The sequence below is a fragment of the Phocoena sinus genome, chromosome 5 (assembly GCF_008692025.1).
Source record: "Phocoena sinus isolate mPhoSin1 chromosome 5, mPhoSin1.pri, whole genome shotgun sequence".
Taxonomy (NCBI): domain Eukaryota; kingdom Metazoa; phylum Chordata; class Mammalia; order Artiodactyla; family Phocoenidae; genus Phocoena; species Phocoena sinus.
In genome coordinates this window covers 52313306-52330199 of record NC_045767.1, presented here as the reverse complement: position 1 = coordinate 52330199, position 16894 = coordinate 52313306, and the positions used below count along the sequence as shown (strand labels likewise).

At 47.3% G+C, this 16894-nt stretch overlaps 1 protein-coding gene across 1 annotated transcript in view; it reads left to right on the top strand.

Moving 5' to 3' along the window:
* Positions 1-1052: 1052 nt before the first annotated feature.
* CCDC149 (coiled-coil domain containing 149) overlaps positions 1053-16894 on the top strand; it is a 96778-nt gene continuing 80936 nt past the window's right edge. Inside the window, 1 exon segment of the mRNA XM_032632671.1 lies at positions 1053-1259. Within this exon segment, the coding sequence (XP_032488562.1) occupies positions 1212-1259 (48 nt within the window). The 5' untranslated portion in view covers positions 1053-1211.

Sequence of the window (16894 nt, the reverse complement as noted above, 5' to 3'; positions counted from 1 at the left end):
GACATGGGAATTATGGACACCATTTTGCAAACAGCCAATAAAACAAGGCCAACAATAGAATGCAATATTTCCAACTCCCAGGGGTAATACTTCATTTTCAGGTTTCCAAGAGGCTGGGAAGTGTCTCTGGGAGCTAGGAGTCCTAGTTGAGTCTCTGTTTCTCCACCTTTTCTGATAAATGGAGGTAACCTCCATCCTGCAGGATCGATTCAGGATCAACAGGGACTAAAACAAATAGATGTTGGTTGCAATGTGTCCACAACTAAAATGGGTTCACAACTTCTCAACCTACATGCTCATCTCTACAGGCAGCGCTTCTACAAGTATGGAAAGCTCACTACTGGTAGTGGGTTCAGGACAGGATTTTAGGTGGGTGGGGAAAACCACCTTGAATAATATTGACTCATGGGTGAAGATTCCCCTGTCCTCTGTAATGTAATTCCCTTTTAGCCCTTCCTCTTAGGAGAAAGTCTCAGTTTGATGCTAATATGTCTTCAACACCTCTCTTGACCCATGTTAAGCATCACACTCAGAGCTTTCGGTCCTATTTAGAATTCATGATCGTTTTATTTTCAATGATTTTATTTATGACAGCTGATAATTTAAGAAATAGAAATAAACATCAGTAGCTTAAAAAACCATGTTAAATATGTAAGAACATGTGGTTCATTCATCCATAGGTTCAACAAATATTTGTAGGGCACCTACTGTGTGCCAGGCCCTGTACCCAACATTCATCCGAGAGGGAAGTAACCCTCTGCCCAGGTGGGGCTTACATTCTAATGGTGAGAGCCGTGATAGTGGTCAGGGAATGGCTGGACTTGGGGATTTACTTCTGGTGGGGGACGCCGAGCCGCCTCCCGCCGGGAGAGCAGTAATCCTGCGGTCAGGACCTCGGCCGCCACGAGCGCGGGGTCCGGGGGCTGCGCGGGGCCCGGGGGCTTCGTGGCGCGGTCCTAGGCCGTCTCGGCGGCGGCTGCGGCCCGGCACCGACCGCGGCTCCTCCTCCCCTTCCTCCCGCGGAGGCTGACGTTGAGTCAACAGCGCGGGCAGCCGCAGGAGGCGGCGGCGCGGCGGCTCGGAGGCGCCGGGCCCTCTCGGGGCCGCGCGGGGCCCGGGTGGAGGAGGCGACGGCGGCGGCGCGGCGGGAGGAGGCCGCAGAGGAGGAGGGTGGCGTCCATGAGGCCGGCCCGTGCCTGGAGAAGGAGGCCATGAACGGCGACCGGACCGAGAGCGACTGGCAGGGGCTGGTGAGCGAGGTGAGGCCGAGGCGCCGGCCGGGCGGGATGGGCCGGGCCGAGCGGTCCCCAGCCCCGAGCCCGCGCCCCCCGGGTGGCCGAGCCGGGCGGGGACTCGCGGGGGACGCGCACCCCGCGGCCTCGGGGGGCTGCTTTCACGCGCCTCTCCAGGTGCGCCGTTCCTCCCGCCCTTTGCGGTCTGCCCGGGCGCCACTTTATTCCAGGCCAGCTGGTGCCAGCCTTTGGGGAGGGGCCTTCCCTCCGGCGAGGGGCCTTCCCTCCGGGCAGGGCTGGGCACTGGATTGGCGAGAGGAGCGCGGGGATCCGGGAGTGGGAGCCAAGCCCCACCTGCCTTCTCGGTTGCCGCTGTTTTGGAGCCAAGCGATTGGACGCCCAGTGTTGAAGCGGAAAGGTGGTGCCAGGGGGAAATCCGGGTTCTGGGGCTACGGCCGGGCCAGGTGGAATCACCTGCAGCGGAGCTTTGTGGGGGAGGGGAGTTCCATAGGGTCCTCCGTAGCCTTCGTTCGTTCGGTCATTCAGTTAAGTCAACACGTTTACCGTGGGCCTTCTGTGTGTAAGGTGGCGCGCCGTTTATCAAAGGAGTGAAACACTGGTGCAGAAGTCATTCGATTTGTGGAAGCAGAGAATACCGTGCCTTCCCCCCCACCCCCGCCCCCCGGCCCAGCGATTTTGTCAGAAACACCCCTGGGGTCGGCTTTTGGACTCCTATGCCATTCTCTCTTCAGCCCACCCTAAGAATGGTTTGGCCTGGGAGGGGCTGCCTGACTTCTCCAGGTGAGAGAGAGTGCTGGTGTCTCTCTCTCACAGGTAAATTGTTCGTCCTGACTTACCACCATTTGTGATGGCGTTAGCCACTTACCCAGCTGTGCCGACCACGCCCCGGAAATTCTCCATTCTCTCCCTCCTGAGAACCATCCCCGTCCCCAAGGCCAGCTTGGGCCTCCGTTTTCTTACTTCTACATGCACAATGCAGGGTGTAATGGTTTGCTGGCTTCCTTCCCACGTTGGGTGCTGGAAGGGAAACGTTACCGTCTTTCTCCTTTCACCATTTCCTGGGCCTCCAGGTCAGTCTGATAACAGTACTTAATGTCCAGTGTATGCAAAGCGTTGTACTTCTGAAGAGGAATGGACTGTCATAGCTTCTCCCCAAGTTCAGTTTGTTCCCTCTTGATCTGTATGTAATAACTGGACAGTGTTATGATATGTTGTCATGCAGCCTGTCCCCATCTCCTCTGTCAGGCTTTATGTTAAGGGACAGATCCTCTGGGGATCTTTTCTCTTGGCTCGTCAAGAATTATACCCAGCGGTCAAGGAGGCTGGAGGTGGTTCTACATGGAAGTCCAGTGCTGGGCTCTGAAATAGCAGAATGTTCACTACTCCAGCAAATTCTTGTCGAATGCCTATCAGGAGTCAGGTACATTGCTCGGTATTTGGGATACAATGGCCAAGATGACAGATGACCCCTTCTGCCCTCAAAGAACTCCTGAAGCATATGGTATAGTGTGGAAGGAGAGTCACACCATAAACACTAAGAGAATCCTAAAGGGTGGACTGGGAAGGATGGGAAACCAAAGAAGGAAGTTTTTATTGGCATGGCTGTCCCTGGACTGAGGGTGCCTCTGTCTTGCCCTGACCACACAGTATTGCAGTCTGTTGGTCTCCCCACTAGGCTGTGTATTTTATTTGGCTTTGTCCCAGGTGCCTACACCTACACGCTGAGCTTCATACACAGCAGGTGCTCAAAAAATGCTTGTAGAATAAGTCAAGATCCGGATATGGGTCTTTCCGTAGTTGTCCTGCCTATCCCAGCTCTGTGTCTCCAGAGTAACGCTGTCTTGCCTTCAGACATTCATTAAAGCTTAGGACGCAGAGGGCACACAGCTCGGGGCTGTGGGATGTGAAAATGAATGCAAGGCGCTTCCCACCTTCATAAGCGCTAACGGCCATTCCTCAAGTCCATCCTTCATATTTAACATTTACACAGCCTCATACTCACAATGGTATAAGGTAGGAATTATTTCTTATTTTACAGATAAGGAAACTGTGGCCCAAACATGCTAAGGAACTCGCTCAGAGCCTCACATCTGGAGGGGGCAGAACTTGAACCCTGGTGCCTGACTCCAGAGCTTGGGATCATTAGGCCACACTTTGTATCTTAATCACCAGTTCATCTGTGTGTATCTTCCCCTAGACAGTAGATTCTCAAAGGAGGGGTCTATGTCTTATTCATCTTTGAATCCTCAGCAACTGGATCATTGTTGCTCAGAGGACGATTTACAGATCATGAGTCATTTTGGGAGCAAAGAGTAAAAAGAGTCACTTGGCATTTGGGGGAAAAAATACAAGTTTCTGGGTCTCTCCCCAAATCCACAGTAGTGCACTGAATTGTGTTCTTCCCCCCATGGATACATCTAAGTCCTAACGTCCCAGTAGCTATAATAAGCCCTTATTTGGAAACAGGGTCTTTGCAGATATAATCAAGCTAAGGAACTCAAAATGAGATCATCCTGGATTTAGGATGGGCCCTAAATCTAATGATTAGTGTTCTTATGAGAAAGTAGAGATAGATTTGAGACACAGAGATACAAGGGAGAAGCCTATGGGGAAGCAGAGACACACAGAGAGGAAGTCCATGTGAAGAGGCAGAAACTGGAGATGGGCAGCCTCCATGACTGTGAGAGAATACATTTCTGTGTTACAAGCCGCCCAGTTTGTAGTGATTTGCTGTGGCAACCACAGGAAACGAATTCCCTTACTTCATGAAAGTGCCTGGGGGTGTAGCCCCAAATCTGCTTTTGTTGCAAAGGGAGCTCACCAGGGGATTCCGCCGCACACTCAAGTTCAGTTGCCTGGGCTTCCGTGGGCGTGGAGAAATCGTGTTGGCCCTAGGCAAGTAGGATTCAAGGAAGAGAATGGTCCGTGGCTAGTGGCGTTTGAAAGTGACTTTGGAAGCCAGTGGAAGGAACTGGGGAAGGCATCACCACACATGTGACCTGGGTCAAATGGGCTCCAGTCTGTTTCTACAGAAGTCCCCGGTTCTACCTCCCACCCTGGGTCCACACTCCATGGCCCTTCCTGCCCAGAGCCCTGTGCTCTCTTTCAATCAGTTTGCTTCCTCGGCTTGCCTCTAGGAAGCAGTTTTCATTTAAATGATCCTATAGAGATCAGTTTTATTTTCACATTTTTAGCATAACAAGCTGAAATGACAGCCTTCTCTCAGGTCGTGAAGTAAACACGGCCATGCGTGTAAAAGGAGTGTGGCTTCTGTTCTATTCTGGAAATTAAATGTCTGGGGAGGGGGAAGCATTCTTCTCATCACCACCTGAGGTGATCTTTCAAATCAGGGGGAAATCTTGAAATGCAGTCGTGCAGACAATCCATAACTTTATTTCTAAGATAAAAATCCTGGTCATCTCTCAGCCTACTGCCCTGTGATAAACCATGACTAATTCAGTTTCACTATTTGAATTTTGGTGAATTAATTAGATAGCAATCAGTCCTGTATTCCGTGAGCATGCTGTATGCAGTGAGTGACTAGGAGGCAGATATAGAAGATGGTTAAGCCTGGGCCTCTGCCCGAAGTAGAGCCGCTGACATTTGGGGAGGGAAGCTGAACAGGCTTGCAGTCTGAGCCTGTGGATAAGGGCGCAGCTTTGGGTCTTGTTTGTTGACTGAGAACTGAGAGTAAGTCTTGGCTGTACTTCTTTCTCGGTGCAAAACCCAACCCAAGCAGGTTCAGCTCAAAGGGAATTTATCAGCTGATATTGTGGGTTGAATTGTGTCCCCGAAAAGATATATTCAAGTCCTAAGGTCCTCCCCCCAATACCTGTGAATATGACCCTATTTGGAAACAGAACCTTGCAGATGTTCTCAAGATGAGGTCATCTGAGTGGGTTCCTAATCCAATGACCAGTGTCCTTATAAGAAGAGGGAAATTTGGCTGCAGAGGTGCACAAAGGGAAGACGATGTGAAGACACAGAGGAAGGAAGGCCGGGTGATGACAGAGGCAGAGATTGGAGTTATGCTACCACAAGCCAAGGAAAGCCAAAGATTGCTGGCAGCCACCAGAAGCTAGGAGGAGGCAAGGAAGGGTCTTCCCCTAGAGTCTTATTAGGGCTCCTGGCCCTATCGACACTTTGATTTTGAGCCTCTGACCTCCAGGACTATCAGAAATTAATTTCTATTGTTTCAAGCCACCCAGTTTATGCAGTTTGTTACAGCAGCCTCCAGCAAACTAACACAGCTGCCGTGACTAATCGTTCCAAGATAGGGGTGGCGTGGGGCACAGCTGGATTCAGTGCTCAAACAGATGCTTTCTCTCCATCTTAGGCTCTGCTTGGGGCCTGACTTCAGTCTCAGCCTCCCACCCTCTCAAGCTCAAGTCCAGAGGGGAAGACAGGAGACCCCATAGAACCCCAGGAATCACTCCCTTTGCACCCACTTAGATCCCTCACCTGCCCTGGAAGAAGTTACTCAGGAGCACAGTGACCTGTCTCAGGCCTGCAGTTGTGCACGGGGCCCTGCCCAGGCCACATGGACTGAGAGTGGGTCAGGGGGGTGAGAACAACTGCCAGGAGAAGGGGAATGGGTGTCGAGAGAATCACCGTGCCACGCAGCTCCTCCGAGCCTCATTTTTCTCATCTTTAAACAGGATCGTAAAGCACCTGCTCGCAGGTGTTCTAATTGTGAGGATCCAGTGAAATCATGCTCGTTCGTGTTTTGCTGTCTTCCTGGCAAGCAGTAAATGTTCAGCAAACATTAGTACAGTGAGGGTGGAGCTCAGGGCACAAACTCAGGTGTTCACAAACTGAAAACTTAATTTTGCTATAACACCTTGATTTTGATTACAAACTCCCATTGTAAGGCGGGCGGCGGGGGTGGGGAACGTAATCTGCATTGGAATCACACCTCTGCCTGAACTTGTATTTGAGTTCTAGGGGCGGTAAGTAGTACTCAGCCACTGGCAGGGGTGATGGGGTAGGGGGCGCACAACTGGTCTGGGCTATTTTTGTTTAGCCACACTCTCCTCGTTTCAGTCTAGCATCTGGTCATTGGTCACTGTCAGTCACTGTTGTGTCTGCCCTCGTTCCCCTCTTCTGGCCCTTTGGTGTCTGTACCAGACCCATGCTACTTTGGGTGAATGAAGAACAAGGTGATCTACTGCTACTTCACTACTCTGGGCATGGGGGGCTTTGCTCCCTTGCCCAAGGTGGGGGAATTCAGCCGTGTTCTGCTGTCTCTGAATCACTCCTGAGCTGAGGGAAACTTTGAGAAACCGTGGTGCAATTTTCCGCATAGACACACCACACCACACCAGGCTGGGTCCGGGGAATTGGGGATTATGTTTTACTTCCTAAGAAAGAAGGGTATATTTTTTAGGGTAAAGTCTAAGCCACTTAACAAAGATACCTACTCCCAAAATATAGTGGTTTCAGTGAGGTAGATATTTAGGTCTCTTTCGTGTCATGGTGTGGTGGTCCAGGCTGGGAGAGCAGCCCTGCTCCATGAGTCATTTAAGAACCCAGGTTTCTCCCATCTTGTTTCTCTACTGTTTCTTAGGGCATGGTCCTCAACTGTATAGTTAAAGCTAGGTTGTTGCAGTGTTTTGTCCCAGCCCATGGAAAGGGGAAAGAGAGAAAGGGGAAGTCCAGGGCAAAAGGCTTTTCTTTAATTAGGGATGACTAGAGAGCTATATGCATCACTTCTCGCATCCCATTTGTCTGAGTGCAGTCACATGGCCACATGTAGCTGCAAGGGAGGCTAGGAAATGTCATCTTAAGCTGGGTATGCCCGACTTAAATTTGGGAGGGTTCTATTAAAAAGTTAGAAAGGTATACAGGACAGGAAAAACACAAACTTATAAAAGGAAAAAAAGGATAAATTGGACTTTATCAAAATAAAAAATGTCTGCTCTTTGAAAGACTCTGTTAAAAAAAATGAAAAGACAAGCCACAGATGAGAAATTTTGTGCAGAACACATATCATATATCCAGAACATACAAAGAACTCTCATAACACAATAGTAAGAAAACAATCTAATTTTAAAAATGGGCAAAAGAGTTAAATAGACACTGCACTAAAGAAGAGATTCAGGTGGTAAATAAGCACATGAGCAGATACACAGCATCGTCAGCCATCAGGAAAATGTAAGTTAAAGCCGCAATAAGATGCCACAATGCATCTGTTAGAATGGAAAAACAGACACAGAAAGAAAAAATGGGAAAACCAAGTGCTGATAAGGATGCAGAGTGACTGGAAGTCTCCTACGTTGCTAGAGGAATAAAAAATGGTACAACCACTTTTGAAAACAGTTTTACAAGTTCTCATAAAGTCAAACCTACACTAAACCCAACAGCCCAGCAATCCTACTCATAAGTGTTGACCCAAGAGAAATGAACACACGTGTCCACACAAAATCCTGTATGTGAATGTTTATAGCAGTTTTATTTATAATTGCTGAAAACTGGAAACACAACAGTGTCCACTAACTGGCACGTGGATAAGTTGCTACATCCACATCATAGAATCCTGCTTAGCATTAACATGGAACAGACTACTGATGCATGCAGAAACATGTCAAGTGAAAGAAGGCAGAGACTCAAATGCACCGACTGTAAGATTCCACTTATATGAAATTCTTGAAAAGGCACAACGGAAAGGACAGAAAAACCAATCAGTGGTTGCCAGAGCCTGGAGTGAGTGAACAGATTGACTGCAGGGGAATACGAGGGAGCTTTTTAGAGTGATGGACATAGTCTATGCCTTGATTGAGTTGATGGCTACATGATTGTATAAGTTTGTTAAAATCCATAGATCTGTACACCTCAAAAGGGTGATATTTTTTCTCTACGTAAATTATACCTCAGTAAACTTAAGTCTTTAAAAAGGGGCAGAATGAATATTGAAGACAGTCATCGCTATAGAGAGCTTTACTCTTTACCTCTCTGATTCCCCAACTCATCAGGTTTCCGTCAAAACTAGCCACGGCCCCTACATCTCAGTCCCACTGTCCTTACTCCACTCTCCTGACACCAGGCTGATAAGTGTTCATTCTTAGACATTCAATGATAACCAGGCTCTCTCTCCTTGCACTCTGTCTGCCTTTTCCTCAAATTTGGAGATCTTTTCTAGTCTTTTGGAGAGTCATGGGGGAGGGAGTTATGGGGAGACTCTTCTTTGCTCTGGTATCTTCTGGTGAAGGACAAGGCCTTCAAAACTGAAAAGCCATTCACTTTGCTACTAGTGTTCTGCTGAGCACTCTCTTCCTTGGAGAAGGCAAAATGTCTGGCTTTTAAAAGGGAGAGAGGGGCTTCCCTGGTGGAGCAGTGGTTAAGAATCCACCCGCCAACGCCGGGGACACAGGTTCGAGCCCTGGTCCGGGAAGATCCCACATGCCATGGAGCAACTAAGCCTGTGCACCACAACTACTGAGCCTGTGCTCTAGAGCCCGCGAGCCACAACTGCTGAGTCTGCGTGCCACAACTACTGAAGCCCGTGTGCCTAGAGCCTGTGCTCTGCAACAAGAGAAGCCACTGCAATGAGAAGTCTGCACACCGCAATGAAGGGTAGCCCCCACTCTCTGCAACTAGAGAAAGCCTGCGCGCAGCAACGAAGGCCCAATGCAGCCAAAAATAAAATAAATAAATTTATTTTAAAAATAAATAAATAAATAAAAAATAAAAGGGAGAGGGATATGTGGAGGAGTTATAGGAATTTGAGGCAAGGTAAATAGAGTACCATTTAATATTTCAAAGCATTATTACATTCATAATATTAAATGAAAAAACAGTGCAAAATAATGAACAATATATCTTAGATACATATATAGGCAGTTGGTGAAGCTGAAGAAGTGGGGAAAAGCTTCTTAGAAGAAGTAGAACTGGGTCCCTCCGCTTTGGCTGAAGAGAGCATGGTGGTGGTGACAGGAAGCAGGCCTGAGCACTGGACTGGTGGTTGGCCTTTGAGGAAATGCTCCAGATAAAGCCTGAAACTAGTGGGTTGAGGTATAGCAGAAATGGAGGTTGGATAGCCAGGGTAGACCAGATGGTGAACAACTTCAAAAGCAAGACAGAAGGGTGTACTCTAATGTAGCTGGTAATAGCCTCTGAAAGTTTTTTTAGCTAGAGTGTAAGTTGATGAAAATACTTGGGAAAGATTCATTTCCACTGAACTCAGTAATCACCGAGCCTTTGTCATTCACAAGGCACTGTGCCAGGCAGCGGGAATATAAAGACAAATTTGGTAGCTCTCCCAGGAGTCAGGGAAAGACAAGTGAAGATGAGCTACCAGTAATCTAGTCTCTTCTCTGTCACCATCAATATTCCCAATTGCACCTAGGTCATACCACTTATCGTATGGTTCTTTGATAAACCCTTGACTTGTCTCTCTCTCCACTGGGCCCAAAAGATCTTGAACTCCTTGAGGGTAGGGACCATATGTTATTAATTTGTGACCTTAACACTTGCCCTTTGTAGGTACTCAGTGAGTGTAGAATATGTGAATGCTTGAATATTTGAATAAATGAAGTGATAAGGAGTTATGGCATCAGTGGAGAGAGAGAAAAAGGGATGGCTGTGAGATAGATTTTAAAGGAAGACCCATACAGGATTTCATAGCCAATTGAATCGGGAAGATGCAATAGCGTGAGTCCAAGATGACCCTCGAAGTGTGGCTGGAGAGTGGTGGTGATGGGTCTGACAGAGGGTTGGGGGTGACTGAGTCTGGTGAGAAGAGGACAAGTTCTGCTTAGAGCTCCGCATTGTTCAGAGTTTCCTAGGAGTGCTTGAACTCTTGCGAGGCAAGCTTAGTGCTTCCTGGGAACATTTTTGATGAGCAGCTATCCTCATAGTGGCAGGCTAATTTTAGAGTAAGTTTATTAAAATTAGCATGTGGGGGAAAGTGAGCACAACTGCTATTTTTAAGTAATGGGATTCATGTTCTCTCCTGTGCAGGGAAATTCGCATATGTGCTTCTAAAATTGACAATTGCTACTCTTATCATGTTAAAAAAAATTAATTTAGTGACTTTCACATTGAATAAAATACATTGGCTGAAGATAAGAAGAGGACTTTGGCTAGTCCCTGAATGAAAATGACCAGAGTGAGCAACGTTTCTTACCCACTGCCTGGTTTTCCACCAATAAAACCATAGCGGGGCTTTGGGTGCCTCCTGGCAGAGGACTTTGCTTAGTTGAGAGTCTGCATCTCTTTCTGGTCCTTCAGGTAAAAGGGCACTGGTGGTAGGGGACACCTGGTCCCCAAGGAACACAAACCTTTGGCAGATTTTTTATTTTGAAGTCTTCTCATTTTCATTTCACTTCTTCTAGGCTACTCTGTTTCCATTACCTTATGGCATTTTTATTGTAATGAACATCTTACGTTTGTTCAAAATATCATATCTTCTTCAAGCCAATATACCTTCTATACGACTAGCCTATTAAACTACCTTAAAAAAGATACTTCACCAGGACCTCTTACTCAGAAGCCTTCAGTGGCTCCCCATTACTGGGTATTCAAGGCCTGCCCCAAGCTGGCCTATCTTTCTAGCCTTACGCCTCGTTTTCCCTCATAAATTGGTTGTTCCAGCCAAACTGATCTGTTCCGCATTCTGGCTTCTACTTTATTATCCTGACCTCATCTGGGTGGGCCTTCCACTTCTTCCCTGACCACAGCCTTTACCAGTCCTTCAAGATGGAATAGACACCAACATCCTTCATAAAATCATCCATGACCACCCAAGCTTGAAGTGAGCTCTTCATCCTGTTGCCTTATGTAGTGTAGCTTACAAACCACTCATGTAGAATTTACATGCTCCCTGAGGAAGGAAAGGACCTTCTCTGTGTGTGGATCTTAACTCCTACACAAATTAGTGAGCTCCTAAGAGGAGGGACCATGACCACCTGTGTTGGGGTAGGAGACAGGAGTTCTAGAATGATGAGGCTTTGTGCTATGACTCAAGAGGTGCAGGACCTGAGTGAGGATACTGAGAGAACATGCCCCAAATGACCTAGTTCTGGCCCATTTGCAGGGCCTCAACTTTGATTTCACATTCTCATTTATGGGAAGAGAATCTTGGACTTGCCTGCCCACCTATAGTTTAATAGTGACAGACACACAGGTGGGGGGTCGGTGATGTCAGGATGGATCCATCCCTGTGATAGGTTGGTCGGTTGGCATGAAAGAAGAATGAAACACAGCCCGGAGGTATTTCGGTGGGACAGGTGGATAGCAAAGAAGAAGGTCAACTATGTTGTGTTGTGTCGTGTTGCACACAACTATGTTGTGTGCATAGCCTTGTGCTTTGCAAGGAAGTTCATTTGGATTGGGGGATTGAGGAAGGTTCTTGATGACGGTAGCACTTGGGCCAGGAAGGTTAGGCAGGATTTCTGCAAGTGGAAATGTAAAGGAAAGTTCTAGGCAGAAGGAATGGAGATAGCAAAAGTGCAGAGATGGCAAAATACAGGGCTTGTTTGGGAAATCCCAGATGTGTTTCTCTGATTGGAGACACACAGTGGGGCATAAGCTGATGACTGTTAGGCTGACCTTGAATGCCCGGTTAGCTGTCTAGAGAGTGCTGGGGTCCTGAGTGGCCTTCATTCTAGAGGCAAACTCAAAGGGCATGACTGTACGCTTTGAACAGGGAGAAGTTGCCTGGGGATGAGGGCTGAGCAGGACCCAGGAGGCCCCCTGTACCTGCACCTGTCCCTCTGTGCCCTTGTCCTCATCCACTCTCAACCCACCTGAGCCTGCCTTCCACCCCATGTTTACTCCTGAAAATGCTCTTGCCAAGGCCACCCAAGACCAGCCTCCTACCTGCCACATACAGCGGTCTTTCTTCAGTCCTCTACCTACTTGACACCTGGCTTTGCAGCCTCTCACGCTCCACTGTTCTCCCCCTACACACTGGGCTTTGCATCCCTCCGCAGGGCTACTGGATGTGTCCCCCAGGCACCTCGCACTCGGCATGCCCTGAACTGAATTTACCCTCCCTCTGCCTTCAGCCCTTCCCATCTCTCTTCCCTTCTTCTATCCCATATCGATGAATGACATCACTGTGGAATCTGCCTTGATTCTTCTTCCCAACTTACCCCACACCCATCTAATTATCTACAAAGACCCATATTTTCTGCTTTGGTACAAGTCCTTAATAAGGGCTCTGTGTCACCTTTCCTACTATCCCACCATGGCCTAGGTTCTCATCCACTCTTCCCAGAATATCTGCATAAAGACCCTCTAAGATCTTCTTTATTCCCTGCAGTTACTTGAGTTGTCATTCCAAGCGCTGAAATGATTTACCACTCCTTTGCCTAAAGCCCCCGATGGCTTTCCAGGGCCCGCAGAGTGAAAGCCATTCCTCAGGTGGCTTCCAAGGGCCTGCTCTCTCCTCATCTTCAGTAACTCCTCTGTACCCCTTATGCTACCGCCTCCCTCACGCTCTATAGAATTCCTGTTACCAGATCATTCCATACCCCGAGACATCTCTAAGCCTTTGCTTATGTCCAAAGGTGATCTCCTACTCACACTTTACAGCCCAGCTCAAATGTCATAGCCTCCACTTGGGTTTCCTACCTCTTGTGGGTCTCAAGAGATTGGGAAGTGGATGGTATATTTCAGTTGGGAATCCAGTGTTGGGGCTTTGTGAGCAGGTATGGCAACTGGGGTTCCTGAGGATGAGGGACCTTCAGAGGGGTGGGTGGTCACCAATGTCTAGCACAGTGCCTGGCACATGATCCTTGGCAGGCACTTGTGGAAGAAAGGAAGGGAAGGAGGGGAGGAATGAAGAGAAGGAAACAAGGAAGGAAAAACGGTTCACCTCGTCATTTTCCACATTCTCTTTGAAGCCAGCCCTACTCACCTGCCAGTGTGCCCCACTTCCAACGTCTCCCCGGGCTGACCATGGCTGTGAAGGAGTATGAGTGTCCACACGGCCTGGCAGATGCCTGGTATCCTGGGCAGCTTCCGGGTGTCCCGGGCAGCAGTGGCTTATGTAAGTCATCAAGCTCCACCACAACATAGCTACACGGTCTTGGGCAAATCACCTTACTTGTCCAGACCTCAGTTTCTCTGGACTTTGTACAATGAAGATAACAATACCTGCCTTGTGTCTCTCATCTAAGATGAGGATAAAGTGAGATGATGTACCTGAAAGTGTGTTTTAAAGTCCCCCACCCTCTACAGCCGAGGGGGTGGTCCTGTCCTTGCCTGGGCTTTAGGAAGAGGCTTCCCAGGGCTTCAGGGATGGTTCAGCCGAGGGAGGTGATGTGTCAGCTGCCGCTGTCAACGTGATGCCATTGAAAATTCATATTGATGAAGTGCAGATTGACGTACCTGCTTGCTCTGCCATCTGTAGACCCCACGACCAAGGAGATATTGGAGGTGGCAGCGATGGGACTCCCTTTTATTTAAGCCAGTTCCAATTTGCTTTTTAATTTGCTCCAGACTGGTGAATGCTGTCAGGGTCAATCTGTAACCTTTTCTGCTTTCCCAACGGTCTCCAGCTTTGCCAGACCTTCTAATGTGTTTGCAGACTGCTCGATCAATTCCTGGGCAACTTCCATCCCATGGCCTCTTCTGCGCTCACCTTATTCACCTTGTGACTTTGCACCCTTCTCACTCTCCCTCAGTCCAGTCTCCTGCTGACCACTTTACCTTCCTCCTTTGTTGGGGTTTTGAATAAGCCTCGTATTCAGCCAATTTCGGTGCCCGAGACCCAGCACTTGCTCACAAAGAACCAGCAGTCAGCTCCCCACCCTGGATTCTTGCAGGTGCCTCCTCATCAACCTCCCAGTCTCCTGCATCTCTTTCTGCTTTTCCTTCCAGTCCATCCCTGCCTGGTCAAGGGTCTGGAAGCAGGACCGTGATCCTGACCTTCCTCGCTCAAAGCCCTCCACGGCCCTATTGGCTCTGCCTTTGGCTCGGACTCCACTGTCATTTAAGGCCTTTCTTACTTTCATCCAAACCAAACATTCCAGCCTTATTTTGCGTTTCTCCTTTTCACATGTCTCGTATTCCTGGCAAACAGAACCACTCTGGGGGTCTTTGCTGGAAGCCTGTGTTTCCATGCACCTGGCCTTTGCTCAGGCTGTGCCCGCTGCCAGCAACTCTTGTTCTCTCACTTCTCCTCACTCTTCTTTCAAGGTTTCATCATGACCACCTTGACCCCCAACGGAAAGGTCTCTCGCCTTCTGCAATCCCAAGCGTCTAGACACACCTCTGTGACCAGCGTCTCCCGGGTTGCCTCACATTGGAATTATTTATGTACGTCTTGCCTCCAGCCTGGAGTTACTCAACGCAGAATGGGTAGATTCATTTTTTTAATTGCCCACTGTGCCCAGAACAATGTGATGCATGTAATGAGCAAACGTAAAAGAGATGACAACCCCACTGGATTCTCAGCTAATACTTGAATTGAAAAGCTGCTGAATTAAAACAAGGACATCTTTTTTATTTTTTTATTTTTTTTTGTCAGAACAATATTCTTATCTCTTTTTCTCCCCCAAGTCCCCTTATCTCCATTTGATCTTACAGGCCTTCTGACTCTCAAAATATAGATTGTGATCTTTTAAAGGTAGTTAAGTCAAATCTCCTTTTAATAAGCTCTAAGGGATTTATGAATTTATTAGAAGTCAACCTCACTCTTGGAATGGAGTGAACTTTGCTTAGTTTCCCACTCTCCCTCCCACCTTCCCTTTTTTTCCTTCCTTTCTTCCAAACTGGAATTTTATTCTATCAGGTATATTGCTTGAAAAGAGTCAGGCAGAAGCTGCAGGTGGGAAATCATTTGGTTATAAAGAGCTACTTTCTGTATTGGACTGACCTGTACTATAGTGTGTCTGAACAGATGCCAGCCTTTAACTCTGTTCTGGACTAGAATTTAAGTTTGCTCCAAGGTTATTTGCCACCCACAGTTGACTCTCATGCAAAGAAATTGTGCGATTATTTTTTTTTTTTTGGTCCCTATGGCCATCTTCTCATCATGAGCCATAACAAATAAAAATAATTCCTTACACTTGCCTTCCCCCCACTGATATTTAAGAGGATTAACTATGTCCCAGGCACTTTGCTAAAAGTTGGGGTACAAAATGCAACACGATGTTGTCACCCTCCTCTGTATTCCTTAATCAGTGTCTTATAACTACTTTACCAGTTAGCATGAGCAGGGGATAGTGTCTTTATAGATGAAGAGATGGAAATTCAGGGTGTTTATGAAATATTCAGAAATTCAGAGTCCTTTTTTATGGTCACTCAAAAAGAAGCAAGTGTGTGGAGGTAGGCTTTTAAACCTGAAGGTTAGAAGGTTTTCCCTCTGGGAGCCTTGGGTTCAGACCCTCTGTACACTCACGTCAGCTGACCTAGCTCTAAACCTAAAAACCTGAGCTGAAAAAGAGGCTTTTTGGGTCTGGTTCCAGACTCCTGCCATGACTTCAATTTCAGTTGGAAGTTGAGCAAAAGTGGTGTCAGGAGACCTGCAGTCGTAACCACATCCCGAAGGACGGGCAGGACACCACCTCTGTGCTGTGGGTGGAAGGCAGGTGTGCCAGGTGACCCAGCCCTGTCCAAGCACTGGCTCCGTGGAAGTGAGGGACTCCAGCCTTCCACCCCTGCCTGTTCACCCCCATCACAGAGTGTCCTCATCGCAGCAGCGAGTCCCTGCCCTTGATGGCCTGAATCTGTGAACGAGGAAAGGTTGGGGAAGGAAACTGAGTGGCTGAAGGTATTATTGATGCCTAGAGATGATAAAACCTTGAGTCGTGGTGGATGTAACTTTAAATATCCAAGTAATCTGAGTTCACTGCACCCCTCCACGCAAGATTTGGAAAATATAGATATGTGATATGGGGGCTCACCATTTGTCAGGGATCCAGGCACCTTCTGTCTCTCTACTCTATCACTCCATTCCAAGAGTGAGTACTGCCTATATTTTCTTCTAGAAGTGTTGTGGTTTCAGGTCTTATACTTAAGTCTTTAATCCATTTTGAATTTATTTTGCATATGGTGAGAGGAAGTAGTCCAGTTTGATTCTTTTCCATGTAGTTGTCCAGTTTCCCCAACACCATTTATTGAACAGGCTGTCTTTTCTCCATTGTAAATTCTTGCCTCCTTTATTATAGATTAACTGCCCATATAAGTGTGGGTTCATTTCTGGGCTGTCTGTTCTGTTCCATTGACCTATGTGTCTGTTTTTGTGCCAGTACCATATAGTTTTGATGATGTAGCTTTGTACTATAGTTTGAAATCACCTTTGTTCTTTCTCAAGATTGTTTTGGCTATTCAGGGTCTTTTGTGTTTCCATACAAATTTTAGAATTAGCCTAGTTCTGTGAAAAATGCCATTAGTATTTTGGTAGGGCTTACATTGAATCTGTAGATTGCTTTGGGTAGTATAGTCATTTTAACAGTGTTAATTCTTCCAATCCATGAACATAGTCTATCTTTCCATCCATTTGTGTTGTCTTCAATTTCTTTCATCAGTGTCTTACAGGTTTCCAAGTACAGGTTTTTTTACCTCCTTATTTAGATTTATTCCCAGCTATTTTATTAGTTTTGATGAGATTGCAAATGGGATTGTTTTATTAATGTCCTTCTGAAATTTCCTCAATATCAGTTGTTTGGCATATCAGTATATTATTTAGGATT